Source organism: Hippocampus guttulatus, chromosome 5 (genome assembly GCF_054856545.1).
Source record: "Hippocampus guttulatus isolate MCC_2025c chromosome 5, RoL_Hgut_1.0, whole genome shotgun sequence".
Classification (NCBI taxonomy): domain Eukaryota; kingdom Metazoa; phylum Chordata; class Actinopteri; order Syngnathiformes; family Syngnathidae; genus Hippocampus; species Hippocampus guttulatus.
The window spans coordinates 12,923,142-12,941,160 of record NC_141265.1 but is presented as its reverse complement, the minus strand read 5'-3'; the positions used below and the strand labels follow the sequence as shown (position 1 = coordinate 12,941,160).

General features: G+C 41.1%; 1 protein-coding gene across 4 annotated transcripts; it reads right to left on the bottom strand.

The window, feature by feature from the left end:
- Positions 1–69: 69 nt before the first annotated feature.
- plat (plasminogen activator, tissue) lies at positions 70–17,232 on the bottom strand. Of its 4 annotated transcripts, none has more exons than XM_086112502.1 (15): positions 17,107–17,232; positions 9,578–9,668; positions 8,791–8,914; positions 8,495–8,629; positions 6,167–6,277; positions 4,735–4,909; positions 4,449–4,540; positions 4,184–4,358; positions 4,030–4,115; positions 3,257–3,319; positions 2,962–3,166; positions 2,224–2,360; positions 1,811–1,951; positions 1,573–1,721; positions 70–906 (listed from the first exon to the last, which is right to left on the bottom strand). In XM_086112502.1, exons 2-15 carry the CDS (start codon positions 9,632–9,634, stop codon positions 739–741), a joined length of 1,818 nt encoding a protein of 605 aa, XP_085968628.1. In that variant the 5' UTR covers positions 9,635–9,668; positions 17,107–17,232; the 3' UTR covers positions 70–738. The 4 variants fall into 4 exon arrangements, with proteins under 4 accessions (XP_085968628.1, XP_085968630.1, XP_085968629.1 ...); XM_086112504.1 differs by having other exon boundaries at positions 8,872–8,914; XM_086112503.1 differs by lacking the exon at positions 17,107–17,232 and adding an exon at positions 11,846–12,020.
- Positions 17,233–18,019: the final 787 nt, after the last annotated feature.

Here is an 18,019-nt window from a genome sequence, read left to right as displayed (position 1 = left end):
ACAACAACCTATATTCATGATAAAAAGCTTAATAATTTGCACAAAAAATAAAAGCACAGAGAGAGTGTAGTGAGTCCAAAAATTTAATGTATTTTACCCGATGTGATTATAGAACAATAAATTATTTACAACACACGTAAATTTCTATAAAATACACATAAATATTAAATTAGTAGAAAAGATAAAAACACACAGGTGCAAATGATTTGTATGGAGCTACGTAGTTTATGAAAATATGAAAAAAGCAATCTACAAACATTATACTTTACATGCTGCTGTCCATGCTAGGCTGTATCTATGTGTCACGAGTGTTATGTTACAAAAAAGTCCCTGTTACATGTCCCCCCCCCCCCAAACAAAAAAAAAGTATAAAATTGAGCAGAATCTGAACCAGCAGATTCTATGAACTGAATGTGACGCACAAGTCTGTGTTGAGCCTTTGCCATTGCGGGTGCTGCCGATCACTGACCCTTCACACCGTAACCAGCTCCACAGGGGTGAACTGACCAAAGCAACTGAACACATCCGTGCATGTAAACACACATAGATGACCTCAATGGGGGGCACACACTGGGCCCCCAAGCACAGGAAGTGAAGAACATGGAGCAACTGTGAGTGTTCAGAGCCCATGATAGAAGTTCCTCTTGGTCCCTCAAAGCAAGTGCTTGTCTCAAACATCCACCATTTGGATTTAGATACAACACTCATAATTAAGTGAACGCATCGTCATCTTGCTGCTCAGATCGGGTTGGCCGTCATTTTGTTATGAATCCAGTCGATGTAACGGGTGACGCGTGTGTAGACGCCGGGTTTATCCCTCTGGCCGCAGCCATCACCCCAGCTGACGACGCCCATCAGGGTCATTTTGTCATTGTTGCGGCAGACGAGAGGACCGCCAGAGTCTCCCTGGAAGGGCGTTCAAAAGGTATTTAGAAAAACATCTAAAGTATAGTTTACCTAATGAGGCATCTTCAGACCGGATTAGACTGGCGACACGTCGCCAGTCTAATCCGATGTGAAGCCATAGCACTTGTTTTCTACAACAAAATTATCACAACACACCACTCCCCACAAAAAAATCTCATCACAATTTAATTACAAACTTAAAACGTGAACTCTGGGCCTCTTTAGTGGAACACAAAGCTCTTTTCGGCAGTCTGAATGGCAAGAGGGATGACTATTTTGAGGGGTGCATTGAGTCCAGGTGGGGTTTTATTTATTTTTTTGTAGTAGTAGTAGTAGTATCTGTTGAGTAGTCATTCTCAAAGTTTTGCACATGGGCACCTGGCAGTGATACATGATAATCACTGAATTACAGGCCCAAATTGTGCATAGTTACCATGGCTTGAACTTGACCTTTTTTAATCAAGTACTCTACAGTTAATTTGTTTTTCACTTTTAAATAGAATTTCATTTAGTGTTTTATAACAGTTTGTTTTTCAATTTATGTATTTAGGTACAATTCTCTTTAACCCACAATACATTCAATTATAATCGCCATATGAATTTGCCTGTGTACTTGATGTATACTTGCTGCACTGTAGTGTAAATAAGTTAGTAATGGGGACTCACCTTGCAGGCGTCATCCAGGCCTCTTGTGTCACCCGCACACAGCATGTTGGCAGTGACTGTGCGTCCAGACAGCACAGCAGGGACACAACGCTCTCTGGGCCACAGGCGAACAAAACCCCTCTTGACACGCTCAGAATAATGGGCGGAAACTATTGAGGAGAAAAGGACAAGTTGAACATCACCTCCAGGGTAAGAATAGGGCCGCAGTCAAGTTCATGTCAGAGGTCAGTTGGCGTACACTCGGAGTCTTTCCCGTAGCCTGAGATCTCACACTCGGTCCAGTCAGGCAACACCAGGCCAGCTTCAGGAAGACACGCAGGAAGAACCTCTGGAGAATTCATGGCACAGACACCAATGTCTGATTTCAGCTTCAGCAGAGCTGCAAGAAAATATTGGATGCGAGAAAGTCAGCGTGGCATGCCAATCTGACTCACTTAATATTGCATGCACTGCTATTTTGTTGAAGCTGGATGTGCGCATGATGTGAATTTGAGAATGCACTCATGCACATTAGTGAGGGGCGTGGCTTTAACCAAATGCATGAATGTACAATGAGGAAAGTTCACAGCGTTAGGGGCACGTACAAACATGGTGCCTTAATTCAATACAATAGCATATAAGAGGTTAATTGAGCATGTCAGTTGTACCCACCGATGTCATTGTCAAACGTCTCGTTGTCAAATTTCTCATGGAGCCAGTATTTTTCCACTTTGAAAATCTGCTCACTGCTAGAATTCTGTTTGCGGAATGTCCTGCCCAGAATGACCTCCAACTTTGAAGGCTTATCCCTGCACAAAGGAGAACACACATGACCTTCATGGTATGACGTGACATGTAGTCTATGGTATGACATTGCCAGGTGTGTGTTGGGCAGATATGCATCGACACCGATACTAGGATCAGTACAGATGCTGTACAATTGTTCTCATGAAAATGCTCCAATACAATGATACCGATACCTCTTCACCAGCCTGACATACCTTCCAGGAAGAAGCTATGTCGGCCATGTTTTATGTTTAGTAGTTTTATTTTAGAACTTTTGTTATTCCCCCCCAAGAAATCCTGTATTCTTTTAACTCACATTTTGTAGAAAAAACAAAGAGGTAACATGGCATCCTCTGTGTATAGCCACTTATTTTCATATCTACTCCATGCACTCCTTTGACATAGTGCCCCCTAGTGTTCAGAATGAGACACCACTTACTAATTAAAATGCCTTGTGTTACAGGCTTTTGAGTGAAACTTGTGCCACGTTCATTAAAGTTTTGTGTTTTTGAACAAAAAGTATTAACACTATCAAGTATCGCTGCTCTGTATTGTATAAGTACTCAACCACAACATGTTATCAATGCGTTATAGAGAGATGTGTAACGAGTGAGTCTCATTTACGTGGGCTCAAAGCAGTGAGCTGCAGACAGGACCCAACAGGAGTCAATGAGAATTCCTCCGCAGCGGTGAAAGTGTTGCCGCAGACGAGCCTGGTAGACATTAATGGCGGCCTGCCAGGGCTGTTCCGTAATGTCGCTTTCACGACCTCCGAACATGCGGAAGGTAGGTTGGCTCAGGGTGTTGTCCAAACGCTGGCCGCATTTTCCTGAAGAGAGGACGGACGGATTGTGAGACGGCGCTTCAAACAACACTAGCAAACTGACTGGGGTTTGATGGGGTCATGATGATGTCATACCTCGGTTATTGTTGATCACGGGGCCTCGAGGGCCTAGTGGGGTGATGGTGGATGGACGTCTCGCTGAAAAAGAGAGGAGTCCACTCAGTGAAACTAATGCAGTTTTGAATATCACGGGTCATTCATTTCATAAGTTAAATTCATGAAGTGCATAAAGTTCATCAGCAAGCTCTGAAAAAGCAAGATAACAGTCCTGATAATTTGAACCAGGTGTGTTGTAGCAGACAGAAATGGACAACGGGCAGGACAGGACAATGGACAGGAATATCATAGTCAGACTGAATTGTCTTTTTGGCTGGGAATAAGCTTCAAAGACAATTCTCAAAAAAAAAAAACTTACAGGACATTGCAGATGATGAGAATAGAATACAAAATGACCCTTTCCTTTAAGGACACTGATCGCTGTAGTTTCCAGCAAAGGTGCGCGCCATTTGCCCAGATGTCAAAGTTCATGAGAATTTAACCCATAAATTATACGTATTTACGTATAATTTATTATACGTATTTATTTTTTAAAAAATAAAAACTTTATTCTTAAACATTACTGTTAAAAATGCACTTCCAATACAGTGTTGGCAAAATCATATTTATGTGAAGTGGAGTAACTAATAACATTGTACCAGTGAGAGTGAGATTATTTCTAGATGACATTGCAGTGCAGAACAGCAGCAACATTTACCCTTTTATGCTTTACATTTTAAAGGCTTGCATTTATATTGAAGCGACGACAGACTGCTGAAGAAAAACAATGAATAAGGGTGTAAACAACTCACTGCATTTCGGGACATCACAGAGCTCCCACGTCAGCTGCAAATTCTTGTATATATGACACCACGGGCCTTCATCACCGTCAGGATTCCTGTTGGATGAAAACAGATGCTTTGAGGAACTGACTTAACGAGATTGTTTTCATCCCGGCTTTTGTACCTGCAGTAGCTGTGGCTGCCCAGGCCCACTTCGAGGGCGTCAGACCTCCAAGCGTTGTTGGACTTGTGCTTGATAGCCGGAGAGTCCCATGGGAGACAACGAGCGCCACTTTTAGTGACGGACTTCGTACCCCTGTAAGTCAGACCGATCCCTCTCGTGCATTCTTCGTACTTATCTGATGCAAATCACATAGGGGAGCACACATATGGGTTACATAACAACCATGAACGCACTGGTCAGTAGAGTGCTTGATGTGAGATGCTACCTTGTGAACATTTGGGCAAGGAACAGAACTCCCAGATGATTTGAGTGCCTTTGTAGGTGTAACACCAAGGAGTACCATCACGATCAGGGTTCCTGAGAGGAGAGAAAATCATCTTTGGGTCTCCTCATGAGAAAGGTACAGTTTAAACACTGAGTGGGCAGTCCAACATTGAGAGAGGTCTAAACAGCCCAGTGTGTGATTCTAAAAACGACGACTTAATTAATTAATCAAATGATTAATTGCCGCAGGGTATTTGCCCATACAGGTCTGTATTTTTCTTACAAACCTGCAGAAGTTGTGGTTGCCCAGCCCGAGGCTGCTGGCGTCCACTTTCCTGGCGGTGAACTTCTTTCCCCTGAGTGCCGTACTGTTCCAGTTGATGCACTCTGCTCCCGACTTGCTGAGACTCCACGTGCCGCGATAGGCGTCCCCACTGCCCACAACGCACTTCTCTTTGGTGTCTGAAAACAAACAGCTGACTGATTAGATACACATACGCCCTTGATTATTCTTGGCACTCATGTCTCTCTGAAGGGTTTATCAAATTCATTTATTCTGACCGGATGAAGGCTATTTCCCACTGCGGAACACTTCTTCACAGCATTTGAATGTTATCATTTTGACATTACGTCCTTATTGCATACCAAAGGGAACCTGATTGTGCGCGGTTCAAGTGTTTTTCGTCTTGGGGAATCAGATGATTGCTTGCTTTGTCTTGAGAGCAAAAATTTGACATACTAATGCTGTGTGGTGACAGTGACGGCAAGCAGCGGTTTGGCAGAATAATTCTTCAAAGTCAGTTTTCAAGCTGTTTATAGCCGCTCAAAGTTGAAGTTTACTGTCAAACTAAACATCAGACAAAGAGAACAACACATTGTGTATTTAAAACAACTATAGAGATTTGCCTTGGATATATTACTCCAATACTAACATTTAATATAATAATTCGCAGGCTCAATTTGCTAGTCTCCGTGAAGATCGACTAAGGTGCCTAAGAGAAGTTTAACTTGTGACCCTCTCCATGTATAATCATACGACTGCGTTATACTGCCCTCATGTGGCCAAGAAACGCACAGAGAAGGAGCAGCGAGCTTGACTTGAAGGAAAAAAATGTCAAGGGCACCGTTGTACATTTTGAGAGACATTAAAGGTCTGTTTTTATTTAATGTGTGAAACCTGCAATGCTTCCTCAATGGCTTTGAACAATCAAAAAACAAACAAACATGTATTGACTCTGGCTTTCACTTAGGCTATCACTGGCTAGCTGCCACTAGTGATGTACTTTGCGTAATTGTTCCACTGAGAGGGTGCGGTGTCTAACTGTCCCAGAAAGAATTGCACAGATATAAAACATTCATACATCAGTGCTCTTTGCATGGTTGAGGGAGTTTTCTGTTTGCAATAATTAATCTAAATGTCTTAAGAGACATTTTAATTATTTTGTCAGGGTCTGGACTAAACTACATAATCTTAGTCCTTCATCATAAGAGATTTTGGACAATTGTATGCTTTCAGTTTTTTGGGGGAAAGCCCTTTCCTGTTCCTACATGACTGCACCCCATTGCACAAACACAAGAAGCGGATTGGTCGAGTTGTCTCGCTAAATGAACTTTTTCCGACTCATTCAAGGTAAGGTGGTGCTTCCATCAACCGGCCACCACTGATCAAATACCTTCGGAAGAACTAAAACGGGGATTGTGAGCCCAGGCCCTACTTACTGATCTCACACTGGGAGCCACTGAAGCCTGGGGGGCACTGACAAATGTAGTCCGAAGAGTACACAGCCTCCTTGCATGTCCCTCCATTGTAGCAATGAGACGTGTAACAGTCTAGAAGGGGCAGAAAACCAAAGCGGGTTAAGATATACTGCATATCACTACCTAAAAAGTGAACGAAGGTTATAATGGATGATGTGTTCAGCAGGCATTCAGTCTTTCATTTCGCGCCACTGCAATATTTTGTTTTGCTCACCAAGTGTTTGAATGGGCAGACAAATGAACGACAAACAAATACGACATGACTTTGAAACATGCTAATAATGATTTATTTAACTTAATGCCGAATACGGTGCCCCTTAAGCATCAGTGCCTATTTGCTGCCTGCTACCCTTTTTTTTAACTAACCTGCCATGTCACAATAAATTAAAAACATTGCCAGTAACAAAAAGTTACAAAAAAAGTTTACAATTTTGAAAGACATCACACTATTTTTAAAATGTAACAGAAAATGGAAAAATGTTTCACGTTATTTGATGCCACATTTTTCACCTTATATTATTTTTTATGCTCAAAATGATGTTTGATAATATCACACTTGTTATTTTTAAAAATTGTTAGGATGTTGTGAAATATAGCGTTACTTTTGCATAAAAATTGAGAAGATTAATGTTACAGCAAGATCACGCAAGACAATCAGACAATTAAAAAAGTGGATTTACAAATATTTTGAATGTTACAAGATATTACTACTTTTAATTAATTAAAAGCTCAAACTGTCCATATTTTTCCTCTATCCATACAGTACATTTTTTAAGTGCAGTTCAGTTCAGTTGTATTTATTCCTCAAATAAAATGGATTTGAATTTAATTTTTTAGGACGGTTTGTTCACATACAGTTCATCATCACTGTACAGTTTTGTGTTTTTTGTTATTGTAAAGTGTCCTTGGGTGTCTTGAAAGGCGCTTATAAATAAAATGTATTATTATTATTATTATTATTACAGACAAGGCGGAAAAACGGTTTCATACGATTGCCAGCCAGGTTCTCTATTTATTATTACAAGAGGTCTAACTGGAGGATAATACCAGCCGCAGGCTCAAAACTGGCAGCCTGAGCTCACAAGTTGGCCGGCTGCTGTGTGGTAAGAAATATTCTGAGGGAAAAGCGACCATAAGTCACCAAATTCGTCAGTGGGGGGTGGGGGGTGAAATGCACCAGGAAGGAGCGATGTCAGACTAAACTACGCCTACAGAAAGCCGACAGTGCAATTCAGACCAAATAGAAAACAAACAACAACAAACCCCCCCCCCCCCGATTGTTAGCGTTTGTTACAGCCAAGTTAGCGGCGAAGTCAAAGACTTATGCTCAAGACACGGCTAGCAGACAGGAAAGGTCAACTGTACGCTATTTTGCCAAACGTCATTAACTATGTCATGTCTTTGTTAAAATGTACATACATTGTGCTGTGTTACTTTTACATTTCACCACAAAAAGCGAATCAACGAATAAGCTCTTGATCTTCTGTATGACCACCAAATGAAGAAACATGCAGTATTTGGTTGTATCGTGATTTACTGTACATGTTTGGCCTCTTGTCCCAACTTTATACTTTGAAGCTGTTGAGGTGATAATGTATTACAAAATTAGGTTAGATTCCTGATCAGGGGCTTTAAAACGAGATTTTTTTTTTTTTTTTACCTAAGGCACGCCACTTAAGTAGCACCCGATGACAAGCCCATAATGTTTCATTTACATTACGTGGCATATTTGGAGAACAACAAATGTTTTGATGTTGATTCCAGAGTTTATGGAGTGGATCTTGGTAAGATTTTCAGGCAAAAAAACCCCAACGTTTTTGGTCATTGAGACAACATCTGAAGGTAAATTTTAAAAAATGATGAAATACATCCTTTGTTGATACCTTAATTTTTAGATATTTTTGGTTTATTGAGAAGTGATTTTTGACTTCATATAATGTTGAAATATTATTTTTCACCTTACTACTAATGATCTCTGAGCTTGAACACTACGCCTTAGGCACTCACCTACTGCATGCCCACCAAATTTGGAGACAGTTCTCAGTGATTTACATGTAAGTAAAATACAAAGGTTAAATGTTTTTGTCTTAATTTGTGTCTTTAAAGTGACTTTTTGAAGCAAAACATATGTATATTTTGGGCGTTATTGCGTCATCACAGGAGGCTATACAAAAAAAACTTAAATGGTCACTATCAATGTGTTTTTGTTGTAAGAGTGTAAACACGGTGATTGTACTTGTTGGATCGTGATGTGATAGCAGAATAGTGTTGATAATATGTCGCACTCACTGATGACGGGCACAATGTGACAGAGTTCTCGTCCTCTAAACGCACAACGGCAATACTCCACACGCTGTCCCTTCCATCGTAGCCAAGTGTCCCCATAACTATGCACGGCTGACGTTGTACTATCCACACAACGTGCTGAGAAGACACACAAACATGCAATTCATGAGCCAATCAGACGAGAAGATTACAAATCGTGATTGTGACATGAACAAACAGAGCGGAACAAAAGAATCTGAAGCTGAGGGAATGATGTTATAAGGAAAGGCAAAAAGAAAAAAAAGAATGGGTGGGCTCACGGGAAGTGTCAAAGGAAGGTGAAGGCTTCTGGATATGAACAATGAAAAGCGGCCGCCTGGATATCTTCCGCTGAGGCTCACCTCGGTAAAAACGAGTTCCTCTCTTGGAGCGGAGCAGCTCCGCCTGCAAAATACACAACAGCACCGATGTTCAAGACCAGGAATGGCACCCCCACTTTTCATTTCAAGACGTTCTTCGATGCGCAAGGAAGTCAGTGACGGAGGTCTCGTTATTGCGTGACAATCATGAATTGTGACGTTGCCTACTTTTTCTCAGTTCAAAACAATTCACGTTTGAGATTACACGAACGCCATTCAATCTACGACCGCCACTATCTGAGTAATTTACCAACAGCATGCTTCCATATTAGCTTTCAGAGAGCACATCTGTGGAATTAATCCATACAATAGAAAAGTCAATTAATGAGCCAGTCTGTCAATGATGACGTTAGCTATGTCTGAATTTCTGCCATGTCTATTTTGGAATCTTTTTATCTGCTGAAATGTAAATAACAGCATCTGTTTCGTCTTTAGAGAAATTTACCTCTTCTGCCATCTAATTTTCGACTGACACAAAACTCAAATTCAAACTACAGGAGTAGAGGAGAAGGCTAAAATCATCATTCAAAACATGTCCAGTTTGATCAGTCGTTCTGCCTTGTAAATACACGTGACTGCATGGCAAAAGCGGTTATATACAGTATTGCGATACTGATTTGAAATGAAACGATTATAAATATATTTTATAATTTCTGTTTCCTGTGCAAAAAGGAAGTGTGCTACTTACACTGTCCGCTAAGCAGCAGAAGAGAGCAGACAGCACCAAAAATTGTATTCTGGTCATGGTCTTGGGGAGGTCTTTCAAGCTCCTCAGTTCTCTGCAAGCACAAAATGAAATTGCATTGGATGGATCAGATTTTAGATTCACATACGGCTGTATCGAAACAACGGTTATACAGTAGATGGGTCGAACTGAAAAGAAGAAATAAAAATGAAATCATTGCGTTTGCCTTAGAGCGGTTGTGTCCAAACACGGTCCTCAAGGGCCGCTATCCTTTTCATAAAAACAACAAAAATAATATTTGTTTGTGTTTTGGATGAAAAAAAAATGGAAGTGGACAGAATTTAGAGACACGTGCTTTTCCTGTTTTACTTCAACAATGCAAAGCTTTAAAAAGTTTTAAATTACATTGAAATGATTACCCTTGCAGTTTTGTAATACAGCAAATTCTCTTTTTTTTTTGAGACTGCTACCACCATTAAATGCAATTGAGGGTTATTAAAAACCCTCACACACGTGGACACTAAATATAAGCACAAGTTACAACCAAATATAACCAGGAAGCTGACTAATAGAGATTGAGTGTCCTTGTTGAATGAATCTTAATTGTAAATAGTGAATCAACAATTGCAGGAAAAACAATCATATAATTCTAGCTACAATTCCTTTGTTTCCTCTGTTGCTTCCTTTCTGCCAACCTATGCCCGTGCCCCAGGGAAGCCGCTGGGAGGAAAGGGTGGGACAGGTGGGGAGGAAACATGGATTCGACTCTGACTCAGGCAGGAAATCAGTCGTAACGCATTGTACAGGACAGTTGGATGCTGTGGTTGGGCTTCAATTAATCATTTACTTTGTAATCACATTCACTTAACTCGCTTTCATTCACATACACTGGATATAAAACGTCTACACAGACCTATGTAAATGCCACGTTTTGTGGTATGAAAAAAAGGACTACGAAATTATTTTAAAATCTTTTTCATTATTAATGTGATTTATAACCTGTATAACTTATGGGGGGGTAGGAATAATAAAGTTCTACTGTTCTAGGAGGCTTTTCCTGACATCTTTTTTCTTTTTAGCAGCAGTTGAGGGCTTTGAGTTAATACTGACTGATATTTGGAATTTACATACAGTACACATGTCCATTGTGTACTTTTGTTAATGAAGTAAGGAAGAAGCACTGGAAACCCTGCAAAAATGATAGGGTCCTCGTATTACGACAGTCTCAACATTTTTACTGCTCGCAACAAGCTATTTTGCGTAGTGGCATAAAAATACATTTTCATTTCCCGCTAATGCCGTATTTATTGTTTTTGTTTTGGTTGTTTCTTATTTATGGCCTAAAAGTGTTTTTCATGCAACACTTGTTACTTTACTGCTGCCTTACGGTAGGTAGAGCATCTTCGGTGCTTCCCAACTTGCATACAAATTCTGGATACATTGTCACTGTTGAAATATAATTCCATCATAAAGGAAATCCCTGTATAAGGTTGCAATAGAACTGCCTGTATGTAAATTATGCCTCTCAAGGATATACACCATGGTTGGGAAAATGTGTGTACTCAAGGGCCTTGTTTGATTAATTTTTGTACTCAAGGGCCTTGTTTGATTAATTTTTGTTGAACAGAAGGATGGTCCAGGCTGTTCGTAAGATTGGGGGGGGGGGCCGTCCATCAGCAAGTCACAGGGAACAGATATTATCTCGGCAGACTACCAGTCACACTCAAATTTGCACTTGAAGGAACTGAAACTGCGCTGCCGGCATGGAAGTCAAGCAAGTAAATCACTACGCTCTCAGTGACTCACCCTGGACCTAAATTTAGTCAACAGGTCCTGTGGTCCAAACACACAGGTGTCCTCCAAACGTTTCCTGTCCTGGCGGACAGAATGTATTTGAGGCTCTAAATGTATACCTCAAATAATATAAAGGTCAGAGGTACAAAAGCAATTCATTGTTCCCCTAAAATTACAATACAACACCCTCCAGCGCAAAATTTGTATTTAACCAAACAGACAGTCTGATCCTCTAATCTTGGGAAAGTTTTCATTCCCTGCTGTCTGCCAGTTCACACTCTCTGCTTGACTGGGCACACAGAAAGCAGAAATGTGTTTTCACATCGCCGACTACACACACACACACACACGCACACACACAGGCACACACACACACACACACACACACACACACACACACACACGCACACTAAAAGCAAATAATTACGAGCCCAATAAGATCTGCTACCTTGTCTATTAAAGCGATCACACACTCACCGTTAAAAGGATGGGCCACTTTCTAGTTCTTGTGTAAAACAAAGCAAATGGACCTTTCTATTGGAGAGTGCTTTAACGCCCCCCCCCCCCTCCCCAAACTGAACCTCACTGACTCAACGGCTATAGTTTCCTTTTTGTTTTCCTTTTGTGCAGCTGTGCGGCTTAGCTGTGCCCCCCTTTTGCTGGCCCTGTCAGTTGAAAACATGTGTTTCCTGCTCAAATGCTGGCTGAGAAATACAGTACATGCAGTATCAAGTCCTGCAACTTAAAAACACACCCAGATCAGACATGAACATATGTACCTCCCACCCTGTTTGGAGCCTCTTGTATCTGAGAGGCATGAGGCCATGCCTGGGTTCAGCTCACAACCTCAAAATGTAATTACATTACTTCCAAAGGCAAGTAATATTGTTTGAAGGCAATTTTGTTCTTTTCTTATATATACTCTGTGTGTGTGTGTGTGTGTGTGTGTGTACACACTTTTATACCGGTGTGTGTGTACACACACACACACACACACTGGTATAAAAGTTTTTTTCCATGATGGGACAAGAGGCACTAGCCACTAGCTAGCTAGCTCACGAGTTAACAGACTTGGTCCTTGTCATAATTATGAAGCAACTTGCATTTGTCCTTACAACCACTCATGTGAACAGAGACAGATGCTCAAGGCATCTGTTGCAGTTCCAAGACTGACCGGCGAGAGGCACCACGGTACCACAGAACATCTAGAAAATACAAAGAAGAACGACACTAGGCTAACTTTTAGCTCATGTGGCAATTGCATTGCAGTGGCAAATCCTTCTGCTTTGTCCTTTGTATTGGGTTGAGTGACTTATGAGACATGTAATATAAACACTCAATCTTACCTTTATTTGTAACAAGAATTTGGTGTTGACCACACACAAGGATTTGTGACTGTAAATACTGAACAGGTTTAACATTTAAAGTTGGTGGCTTTGACCATTTTCCAAGCAGAAGAGAGAGTAAAAAAAAAACACTCAACACCCTCCACACCACAGGATAATCACTCAGAATAATCTTGATCATTAGAGAATCGGGCCATTGCTGACTTTGATCGCAAGAGAAAAATTTCCGATGAGGCCAGACCATCAGTATGGATGAAGACCCATTTCTCTTGAATGGCTGCTCAATCATTATAGCAGAGATGGCGCCAGGATTTTTTTTTCTCTCGGGGCTAAAGGTGGGCTGAGAATCTAATTTCTAAATATATTTTATCGTAGCACAAAGTAGACGCTGATAGAGTCATTGCACAAATCATGTGTGTATACCCGGTACTTACTTCGGGAAACTTCGTGTGTTACATTGTCAATGGGGTTTGAGGATCGTGGTTTTTTTTTTAGTAGGTCAAATATGAGTGGAACAAGTGAAAACATCTTCGGTGGATCAGAAGCCAGACACTGAGTCACAACACTGCCACGTTTGTAGGGCAAACATGTGCGGCGATTAAAACAAAGACATGCACAGCTGTATGTGTCATTTGACCTCAATCTTGTAATCACCTTTTTGGAGGCCTTAACATGATTGAAAAGTGTTTTTATCCAGGTCAGGGGTGTGGGGGGCCGAGGGCATCCAAATTATGGGGGACAACAGGCATTCAATTCAAGTGTGAATGATTTATGACTGGGAAAATTCCAACAGGTAAATTTGATAATGTAATAATTTATTGGTTTCACCAAGAAAACCGGGGTGCAACGGCCCATTTCAGTATTTACTGTTCCTCTATTGCGTTTGTACCTGCTTGGACTTGTTCAAGTTGACAAGCAAGTGCAACGATGACGGAGCACTGAGATTCTAAGAGATGGCGGTGGGACATTCTTGCCTTCCAGTAATGACCACAAAATGTGGAAGCCTAAAATGGTGAGAAAGTGCATGCGACATACTTGCATTTCCATGCGAAAAGACTAAATTTAGGGTTGCTCCTGTACACTGAAGTGTGCACGGTTCGATTCACGAAGTGTGAGGAATAGTACTCCACTCAACTCTATCCGTACAGCCTTTGAAAAACAACCACAGGTGGAACAAAGCATTGTGCACAAAAAATAATTAAACATAATGTACAAACGATTTTATAGGATGAAACAATTTTGAAACTGTGGCTATTTTTCTCCTTAGTAATATGCAATTATTTTTTCCAAGGTCCTCTTCCGATGTATTATTTAGCAAACAAATAACAAAGTACCGGTAATATCCGTTTTTTAATATACATATATGTTTTGGTCTTATAGCTCAGGCTTATGATTAAATAAAGGCAAATGAAGTATGAATGACAGTTTATCTTCTTCATTTCGATTTAATTTATGAAAGACTTTGATTTGCAGTGCTGCAAATGTTCACTGTGACAACTTGTCATCAATTGTGGAAAAGAAAAGAAAAAGAAGCAAAAGAAAAAACTCCGGTAGTTTCCGGTAGTTTCCAGTAGTTTTGGTGATTCCAGAAGCAGCTGGTCAGGTGACCCAGGTCAACAGGCAGCACCTGAGCGATGGAATAGCTCAGAGTGGTAAGACGGAATGAGACCAACCTGTGGCGGTAAGCCAGAATCGGAGTTACGTGCTCCCTCTTACGTGCTCCAGTTAAGAGCATTTTGAACCAACTGGGAGGACTGGCTGACTCCAGAAATAAAGAGCATTACAATCACTCAGCCAAGATGTAATAAAGGCTTGGAATACTGTTTCTAAATGGAGATTTTCTGATATGATTGAAAATCACTGTCTGACTTCAAACCCAAGTTTGAGACTGCTGGCTTCACATATTTTCTCAAGGGGCCAATGTCAACAAGGGAGGATTTGTAATGGCCAATGGCACCAAAAACTTTATGCTCATCGAGTAAGACGAACTGACACAGGAAAGACCGGTTTTGTATTTGTGGGCATTGCACTGCATTTATGGCCTTCATCTCTACACTTGCTTTTGTCCAGCAGATCAGAACATGTTTTTGAATCAGTTGGACCTGCTGGGATCACTAAAGCTTCAATTTGGCCATTGTTCCTTTACACCCTGCTACAATATGCTATGTCAGAAAGCTATTTACCAAGCATTATTCATTCCCCACAGTCACTCAGGGGGAGGGCTTTGGTGCATGCTTCACTGCGCCAGCTCTGTCAAAGTCCCACGGAACATAAAGCCGCATTGTTGCCTTCAAGCCTCCCCCCCACTGCAGGGCTCAGTATGAGGCCTTCAAAATGTGAATGTCCACACACAGCGCAACAGGTAAACAAGAGGCGGGAGAGCAAATGGAGAGATGAGACATCTGGATGGAGGGAGATGAAAGGAGAGAAAAGAGAGAATGAAGAGAAGAGCAACATGGGAAGCAATAAAAATCTCCAGAGGTCAGCGTAAAAAGAATGAGTCGCCCTGAGTCATCTCATCGTCCAGGGCTGCACTGAGACGGATGAAGAAATTGATGGCTTCTGATAAAAGCACTGAATAAACACACAATCTCTGAATTCCAAAGGTGTTTTTTTTGCCGAGTTTTTTTTTTTTTTTTGGTCCTGATACCAATATAGAAACAGTCTTAGCATTTTAACTCACTGTCTTTGTGAGTCACGTCATTAACTCAAGTGGCCACAGAGCCTGGAATGCAGATACAAGCGCTACTTTGGCAATGTCAGTGTGCAATAGTACGCAGTATCAGCAAAGTATCAGTATGACGTACACATCCAAAGAAGAGAGAATAATGAAGAATGCAGGAGGCTCAAATCTGACTCACTACGGGGTTGCAGCAACTTTTAGTTCGGGCTGGCACCAAAAACAAAAATGAAGATGACAATTAACTGACACAGAGCTTATCGATACTGTAGAGAGATAGTTAGATATGTAGATAGGTATGAAAAAAATGGACACACCCCTGCTTAATGCCATTTTTTTCTGATATAAACCAGATCAAGACAAATCCTTTCAAAACATTTTCTACAATTAATGTGACCAAGGTAAATAGGTTTGTAGGTAGGTAGGTTGGTAGGTGGCTAGCTAGCGAGCTAGCTAGATATATCAAGTCAAGTATCAAGTACAACTTTATTGTCAAATGTGCTGACATACGCACAGATGAAATTTCTTCTTTTAAACAGACAACAAGAGGAGCCGCTGCAGGTGCCCGCGCTGCCATCAAAAGAACTCTTAACATAAAATATATATATATATAGAGAGAGAGAGAGAGAGAGAGAGAGAGAGAGAGAGAGAGAGAGAGAGAGAGAGAGAGAGAGAGAGAGAGAGAGAGAGAGAGAGAGAGAGAGATAGATAGAGGGGCGGCCCGGTAGTCCAGTGGTTAGCACGTCGGCTTCACAGTGCAGAGGTACCGGGTTCAATTCCAGCTCCGGCCTCCCTGTGTGGAGTTTGCATGTTCTCCCCGGGCCTGCGTGGGTTTTCTCCGGGTGCTCCGGTTTCCTCCCACATTCCAAAAACATGCATGGCAGGCTGATTGGACGCTCTAAATTGTCCCTAGGTGTGAGTGTGGGCGTGAATGGTTGTTCGTCTCTGTGTGCCCTGCGATTGGCTGGCAACTGATTCAGGGTGTCCCCCGCCTACTGCCCGGAGACGGCTGGGATAGGCTCCAGCACCCCCCGCGACCCTAGTGAGGATCAAGCGGTTCGGAAAATGGATGGATGGATAGATAGATAGATACTAGCACATTTTTACAGATTTTTATTTTCTGTCCCACCCCCAAAAAAAGAAATGTTGCTTTTCAAATAAAACAAACAAACAAACAAACTATATTTTGCTCTTGATATAGAAACCTCTTGCTACTTGCATGCATAATAACACTGTAGGTGATGTGTACGGACACAACAGATTATTACAGAAAAGCACTTTTATGTGTTTAAAATGAAATTTGTGGTGCAGGTTGAAAGCAAGCCAATAAAAAGCATAGCGAGATGAACGTAATGATTTTAATGTGATATGTACTAAATACTACTAAATCGACATACTCTACTAGATTAAAAAATATATTTCGGGTATACTGTACATCCTTTTAAAACATTTCTGCTTTAATTTTTTTTTTTTGTTGTGACATTGCATGTTATGATAGACGGAATAAAGCCACGTAAAGCAACAAGACTACACCTACTCTTATATACCAAAAGAACACTGAACTATGACACGCCAAAAATGTAAATTATCATCTGTGGCAGTAATAATCATGCAAAGAATGAAACAATGTTTTTTAACCCTCCTAATGGGATCATGCAGAGAAGATTGAATTCAGGTTGTGCAAGTGCAAAGAAAAGAAAGGAGGCTCTTACCACCAAATGAGAGATGATGATGATGGTGATGGTGAGCTTTCGAATGGATGCCTCGCTGGGAGTGAGCTGCTACGACGGTTGTTCTCACTTTTTAAAGCTCCGCGTGGGGAGGAGAGAGCGAGTGAAGGAGGAGAGGAGTGGAGAGGAAAGATGTGGAGTGGGGAGGAGAGAGGGCGGGGTGTGGGTGGGGGGTATTGTGACCTCAGAGGGGGAAACACTTCTGCTCTTCGGACCGGATGATGACGATGCAGATGAGAGGCAGGGTGCCGTTTACACCCTCACACACAAATCTATAGCCACCCCCCTTTTTTTGTTTGTTTTATTTTTCTTGATATTGACGTCACAAATGACATTTGAATGTGCAAGCCGTGCATAAAACCGTACTTTATTAAATTTCCAGAGATTGAAATGTAATTAACCAAGCGCTGTACCACGAGAGCTGTATTTCTATAGTATTGTATCAGTATGTATCATAAAGTATCATGAGTACGGTAAGTTGTTTCAACATTATTTCCCTTTCATTTGAAGACAGTCAGTCAACACATACAGTATTTCAGGATGAGCTGATGACACAATGAAAAAGATGTTTGCTCATTTCTTTGGTTTTCTTAACCTTTTCATGCACCAATAATGATAACCTGTAACGTGATGACAAGATAAGCTGTCCGCTGTAGTAAGGAAAAAATCACTTCCTGGAAAAAATGGTTATTTATTCTGATGCTCGTTTGAATTTTAAAATCTCGCCAATGACTGGCCCAAAGTCAGTTGGGTTTCAGCTCACATGCAACCCGAATTAGAATATGCCCAATAGACAATGGATGGATGGATTAACCTCACATGGAAAATCATAGTTTACAGCTGTGCAGAATGTGGTACACATCATACTGTTGACAAAATAGAATAAAAATAATAG